This window comes from Glycine max, chromosome 1 (assembly GCF_000004515.6).
Source record: "Glycine max cultivar Williams 82 chromosome 1, Glycine_max_v4.0, whole genome shotgun sequence".
In the NCBI taxonomy this organism is placed as follows: Eukaryota; Viridiplantae; Streptophyta; class Magnoliopsida; order Fabales; family Fabaceae; genus Glycine; species Glycine max.
Window position 1 is genome coordinate 10,011,312 of NC_016088.4, and position 7,709 is coordinate 10,019,020.

The 7,709-nt window shown below is 34.3% G+C and overlaps 1 protein-coding gene across 1 annotated transcript; it reads left to right on the plus strand.

The window, feature by feature from the left end:
• The first annotated feature begins 1,714 nt into the window (after nt 1-1,714).
• On the plus strand, nt 1,715-7,457 carry LOC100800894 (BSD domain-containing protein). The gene is made up of 6 exons (NM_001370422.1): nt 1,715-2,290; nt 2,367-2,470; nt 3,425-3,522; nt 6,032-6,246; nt 6,509-6,558; nt 7,003-7,457. The coding sequence occupies exons 1-6, from the start codon at nt 1,906-1,908 to the stop codon at nt 7,048-7,050; spliced, it is 900 nt and encodes a 299-aa protein (NP_001357351.1). The 5' UTR covers nt 1,715-1,905; the 3' UTR covers nt 7,051-7,457.
• The last annotated feature ends 252 nt before the right edge of the window (nt 7,458-7,709 follow it).

The following is a 7,709-nucleotide window of genomic DNA, read 5'->3' on the forward strand; positions in this document are numbered from 1 at the left end:
GACTGCTAGGTTTACTCTTTTGATTTTTGGGTGGGTAGACCTATTGTATAGAAATTTTGGTGATTGTATATAATGTGGCTGAGGCCACCACAATTGTTACCTTTGCTCTGGATGTCACTATGTTATTTTGCAAACTCCCATATTTTGGACAGTTTTAGACGATAAATATAATTATGTTTAATCTTGTTATTTGAAAAGGAAATGTTAACAAACTTTATTTGAAAAGAGTTTACCGACCGCATTTTATTATTTTTCACGTGACGACCTAAAATGATGACTGGTATGGTTTTTGAAAGAGCAAAATAGTTTAGAGGTTATGAGTGATCAGAAAGAAATGAACCCGAATAGAGTTGTGAACTGGCCATTCAGGACTCTATAGTGATAAGTTTCCTTCTGAATTTAATTACCGTGAAATGAATAACAGTGCGAAAAAAAAGAGAGAGAAAAAGAAAAAGAAAAAAAATTTCCCATGGTTTATGTTGTTTAATTTATTGCTATTAAACCAGTCATTATTTAGGGACGCCACATGAGGGAGGAAGGTTCATGTGTGGTTTTACGTAACCTCTTGATTCCTGATTAGTTTTACAAGCAAAACTTCTAGTTATTGTTTTTTGACTTAAGGCATGCTCAAAGTTTTGTCTTTAATAAATTAATAATAAAGTCGTACTCTCAGTCTATTGTGGAGCTGGCAATTAGTAACTATGATCAGGATCATCCTCACTTATCTGTGATAGAGGAAATACGATGGAGGTCCAAAGAATTATATTAGATCTCCCATGTGTTCCAAGAGGTGAATCAAGTTGTGGACGTCTTTATGCAGCTGGCTTAGCTAACCTTTGTAATAATGTTGTTTTACATTCTATTCTCGTCTTTGCGCTTAACCATGTAGAGGGTGATTTAAGTTGTAATGGTTTCCAACTTTCCATTGTTTAAGTTAATTTAGTTATGATTATGGGGCTCTTTGCTTTCACATATTCAAAAAATAAATATGATATAACATGATCGATGGACAATTTTATCCCTTTATCATGTGATCATAAGTTCGATTTCTTGTTTGTCGTATCAACCTCTTAAATGAATCTTAGTATATTATAAAATAGTTTGTATAATTATCCAATCAGACCCTACGCTAACATGTATGGTATATTTATTGATTTTTATAATAATTATTTTAAAAATTATATTACCTCATTTTCATATCATTTGATGTTTAATGTTATTGCACATAAATTAAAAAGTACTTAATGAAACTAATGGTTAGTATATTTGGATTAAAATCTCCTTATTTAATACATTGATTTTTGATACGTACACCAAGACTAGTAATGCATATTAAATAAGAGTATATTTGAGAAAAAAAATCCACTAATTAAACTTCAAAATTCTAAAACATCAATTGTTTTTAAAAAAATAAAAAACTAAAACATAAAAAATATGAGAAGAAGATAATATTAACAATTTGTTTTTTTGCTGAGTATATAATTACAAAGGGGTAACTGGATCATTCACTAGGATTTTTAAACTCCTATATGAAATTTGTTGACATTCTTAGGTGTATTGTCTGATTCCCTTCTACCAATTATTTTTTCATATACACACGTCATAATTTATAATTAGATAACACAATAAAAAAATTATTTTAGACCACCTGTATATGATTTTTTTTTACTTTGTCGGTATATGATTATTAGATTTAACATATTTTGTTCATGTTTATTTTTTAATGAATAAACAAGTATTTTGTCGAAAAAGTAAACTTGGCATACAGTTCAGTCATCTTACCATACGTTGTCGTATCCCTCGAAATCCAAATCTTTCCCCTTAGTCTCCGCTCTTCTTCCTCCTCTCCTTCATCATCAAACCTTTCTCTTTCTTTCTCTCTTGTTTCTCTCTCCTCCTGCGGCAATGGAGGACCTGTGGAAGCGCGCGAAGACCTTCGCCGAAGAGGCCGCGAAGAAATCCCAATCCCTGACCCCTTCCTCCTCCCGGATCGCCGATCTCGTCTCCGAAACCGCCAAGAAATCGAAGGAGCTCGCCGCCGAAGCCTCCAAGAAGGCCGACATCCTCAAATCCGCCGCGCTTCGCCAGGCAGACCAGATCAAGTCCTTCTCCGACACAATCGCAATTCCTCCCCAATTCGCCGCCATTGCCTCCGCCGCCACTTCCGCCGCCACCTCCCCGCCCTCCGCCACGCCGCAGGAGCTCGAGAAGTTCGGCGTCACTGATGACCTCCGATCCTTCGTCAAGGGCCTCACTTCCACCACCTTCCAGAACTTTCCTCTTAGTTCCGGTAATTTTTAGAAACGAATTTGCGGAGTTCTGTCTTTTTTCTTAAATGGTTTGAGTGAATTCGGTTGGAAATGTAGACGAATCGGAGGGCTCTGATGTGACTACTGTGGGATCCAATGTTCGGAAGGATCTCAATGAGTTTCAGGAGAAGCATGCCACTCTCGTTTTAACTACTGTCAAGGTAAATTGAATTCACCGTTTTTTTATTTTTAAATATTTTTTCTACATTGGATTCCTTGTGTGCGGAATTGCATTGTGTTTTAGTTTAGTGTATGTTTGTTGAGTTTAATAGACATGCACTCTCGTGTATGTGTTACAAGATCAATCAATCATAAATCACCGTTAAGATTAATAATTATAAAGTCAACAAACTTTCTATACATGACAGTTTGTAATTGAATGACGGTCTACCACTTTTATTATTTAAACAGATTTCTTTATCTATTATTTTTTGTTATTATTATTATTATTATTAGTAGTAGTAGTAGGTGTAGGTGTTTTGGTTACTGTGATTCTTATTCCTTTTGAACAAAGAAGATGGACAGAGAGGGAAGAGAGCAGACCCGTTTTTTAAATAATAGTGTGTTAATGTGATTGCTTTGTGATGCATTTCATTTCAGATGTTTCTTTCAGTAATGCGGCAAAGGGAAGAGCAGAGAAAATACACTTTTTTTTTTTAATAATAATATGCCTTTGTGATTTCTTTGTAGTGCACTCCTCTTCACATGTTTACTTTAGAGAGGTGCTAAAGGCATGTGTGTGAGTCTTGCAGCCTAAACTTTCATGGTCATTTGGGTGCTAAGTTGCTTACTTGTGCATCATGTTTTTTGATTCTTTCTTTATTTATTGGTTGGCAATGTCGGCATTGACTTGCTGTCAAGCATTGCCAATTGATTTGCTCCCTACTAGTATAGAGAAATGCATCATTGTATCCATTGCCCTTGTTGCCATCTAGTGATTAATTGAGATTTTGTTTTCTGTGACAACAGTTCTTTTTATATTGCAATAATGGGTTATCATTTACCACCAACAATGCCAATATAGCACAAGGACTGAGAATCACAAATGTATTTTTAAAACTGCAAGTTATCACAAGCTTGCTATTATATCATGTATTTTAATAACTCCATTGCAGGAAATTTCAAGATTGAGATATGAACTATGTCCACGTGCTATGAAAGAAAGACACTTTTGGAAGATATATTTCACACTTGTCAACACTCATGTGGCTCCGTAAGTACTGTATCATGCTGATATTCCATGTACTATGTTATATTTGTCAATGAAGGGGGAAACTAGCTTTTCTATTTTCTTAAGTATTTTTGTTTAACTTAACTCTGATTGTTTCTTTATTCTTCAAAGAATAAATATTTACATAAATAAAAGACGTACAAGAAGGAAAAATATAAAATATGCTAGTTATTAGAGTATTCTTACTCCACTAATTTTACTTAGTGGAGTAAGAATACTCTAGATCAAAGGGAAATCTTTTCTGCTGGCTTGTTCTATGTATTTTATGTTTTAAATCAAATTGTTCTAGAACAATGTTAAAATAACATAAAAAAAAAGAAGAAAGAGAGGTAATGTAGTGGAACAACTTGTTGTTATAATGATTTAAATGTTGTACAAACTGATTAGTCTTTTGTTTATCTTATTTTATATGCAAATGTGTATTAGGATATATATCTGTTCTTATTTGAAGACAGGATTCTAGGTGTATACTATTATATAAAAAATATTAGATGGTTTCACACTACGATCTAACTACCCAAGGGTTCTTTCTATGTTGCAATTAAATTTTATTTAACAGAGGCTGGTATTAGTAATCAAGGAAAAGTTGGCATTTGTTAGAAGTTTCTAATTACATTCCTTGGATTCACATTTGTGGGAGCTTTACTATGAGCAAGAATGCCACTCTGGTATTTTAGGAAAAAAAATTATTTGATTAGTGTACCATCCAGATATGACTTGACTAAGCATGACGTTGCCCCTTATCAGGCTTCAGTGCCTCTCTTGAGCTCACGGCTCAGGGCTGTGCATCATCTGGATATTCCTCAGATATAATCCAAGATATACTCAACCTCAACCCATCCCATGGAACATACACTACTTGAGCCCTCCAGCCTGATAAATGTTTCTGCCCTATTAACAAAACAAATTGATCTCTAATTCCATATAAACAATAGGTTGAATTTCAACAATATCCCAAACTCAATCTAACCAATTCCTTCCCCCAATTGATATCAGGACTGGTCATGATTTAAGCTCCCATTAAATTTGCCATTAATATACCACCAGTGTAACTGTAACCCCATGAGGTGGTATCTTCACCCTTTAGACTCAGGCTAGGCTAGTCCAAGCACCCTTTCTGTGCTAATATGGTTAACCAGAGTTGTATGCATCATTATCAATTCCCGAATAGTGATGCAGAGCAGCTGACCCCAAAACTGGCATAGTAGGATAGTAGATAGTGGAATCATCACTATTATGAAATTTATAGATATAAATTAAGTAATTTATATTACATATGCTAAAACATTAAAATAAAAACTACACAAAATTAAAGAATTCTTAATTAATGATTAAAATTCGTAATTTGAAGTCAAACACAATTTAATAACAAGAGTCAAGTGATATAAAAGGAAAAATAGAAAGTATAGGAAGAAAGGGCAATGTAAGGTTAGCTATCTGAACCCAACAATGAAAGAGAAAACATAATGTAGACATGCTGGAAAAAAATAAAAATAAAACCGAACATAGACGGATAGACCCCTCTGTGACATGAACAGAACAGAGGCCAAAGGATATGAACAGAGTAGAGACCACAGAACAGTGTGCGAATGTTACTGCGGAAACATGCAGGAAAGGTTGCTAGAGAGAGTGAGTCTTCATTGGAGAGAAGGATGGTGTTCGTCACCATGTAGCCACTGCTGTACAGGACACTTTAGTTCTCTGGGAAATGGACGAAAAATGCAGTGTGACACCAACAAAGTTGCTGTAGAAATATGGATCCTCACTGATGAGAAGAAGGCTAAGGTCTGACCTTGTATGAGGTGTGCAAAATGGAGAGAAAAGGGGAAGAAGAAAATTCAAAAGGGAAGGAGGGCACCTAAAATAGCTCAGAATAACGCTGTTCATGGCTCAAAATTGTGTTTTTCGACGTGGCTATCTTGGACACTGTTGCTTTGAACATAGTGAAATGCTCTATGATTAGTACCATGGGTGCACCACGGGGTGCAATGCGATGCCGCTATGGTGGGCTATCGTACGCAACTAGTCTGGTCTTACGTGAACAATTAGCATTTAAAATTCTTGGGAATTTATTTTTGAACTCTTAAAACTTAAAATAGTTTGTTTGGTTCTCAATGCATAATTGCATATTTCTAGGAATATGTGAGATAATTCTTGAAATGCCCTTACTATGTAAAAACATTATTCTTTTAATTTTAAATGGAGTTCATAGAAAAATAGAACAAAAAAAAATGCAAGGTGATTATTATACCCATACTATTTCAAATTCACTCTTCTTTCTTTCTTTCTACCATTTAGAAGTGGAAATCGAGTTTAAATTATGAGAGAAATATTGGAGGAATACAAAGAGCAAGAAATGGGGGAGAGAGAGAGGATTGTGAATTGGAATGAGTATTTAATTCTAACTGTGCTTGTTTCCTTTTTTGTTATGAGGGAAGTGCTGTAACATTTTTAAGTAAGCCTCACTCTAATTATATAATGTTACAATCAGGTATGAGAAGCAATATATGCAGGAGGTTCAGCTTAGAGCGGCAGCAGAGCAGAATGTAGATCCTAAGGAAGAGCAACCTGCTGTTACTGGAGGAACTGGAAAGGCAGAAGCAATTGGGGGCAATGTGAAGAGTAGGCCTTCTAATTCATCCTCTACTGAACAAGACTTAGATACATTTCTTCTTGGAGATCTTGAAGACAGTGATGAAGCTCCAGGTATATTACTGTTTAGATTTTGTTACAGAAATATACAGTCTAGCATTACTTTTTGAGTTTTGTATATCAAATCAGTGGCTTAAATTTTGCACATTATGTGCAAAAGCATGAGCCATTCCGCTGTCAATTACCATCCTTAAGATTCTTGAGAATTGACTAGATTTTAAATGTTTGGAATGACATTGCCTTTGATGGTTAACTTATCTGTCATGGTCTTCTACAAACTTGTTATCTCATAATGATTATCATTTCCATATTTCAGATGACGGTGAGGGCAGTTTTGATGATGATTTTGACAAGATTGGCAATTCAGTAAGTGCTTTTTATCTGGATCCACTTTGATTTTATGTTTTTCTTTCTTTTAAAATACTCTAGCCACTTTTATATTATTTGGGCACAAGCAAACTGGACATCCCTGTGTTTGTTAAAATAATTTGCAAAATAAATATAAATAATATAATCTAAATATGTATTTTGTGTAAAACTGATTTTGTATGTTAGTAAATAGACGAGTAATTGAGATATAAAAAAAACGAGAGAAAGTATGGAGGAAGTGTGTGCACACATGGAGAAGAATAACAGGAGAAATAGAAGGAAGATTAGGAGGAACGCTGTAGTGGTGATTGAGGTGTTTCTCAGATGTGAGACAGTTTATTTGCATAATTGACGCCTCCCCCAGCTTTAAGGAAAACTTTTGATTCATGCAGCTTTTCTTAATAAGATGATTTTGATATATCATGTTATTGGAACTTTTAGGATGTTGAAGATGAGAAGCATGTGAAGAAAACTGCTGCAACAGTTTAGGATTCCCCCAATTACTTTTGGTTGAGAGACTGAAGTCAAAATGAACTTTGCTGCTTGCAACTATCCCTGAGATATCAGTGAAACCATAAAGACAAACGGTTGTAGCAGCCTGGAATTAAAGAAAAGTGGCTGTAGCAGTGTGTAGATTTGGCGAATTGGTCGGAAAAAACTGAAGTAACTGGTCATTGTTTATTTGTTTACCTTAATACCCTATATAGTGGCAGATTGATTTTGGATAAAATGGTGGTTCTGAGCCCTGTTGCCTTGTACAGTTGACCTTATTCTTTGATATTGCTTTCAATTGTAAACTGTTTTAGAACTCTTCGAACGTATTATCGCTTCTTTTTCATTCAGTGAAAATGTATAATCACATTTTTGTTTAATGTCGGGATGATCATATCTATCTATATTCTATATTTATATACTATATATATAGGTAAAGGAAGCTTAAATTTTCATGAGTCGTTGAATCAAAATTTTAATTCGTCAATAATTGTTGATTTGATATATTATATGTAAATGAAGTTTGATGTTTTTGTTGATTTGATATATTATACGTAAATGAAGTTTTATGTTTTTTAGCATACTTGAACATGTGGACTGTTAGATTGAGATTTTAATTTCATAACAATTATTGATTTGATTAATTGTAACTTTTT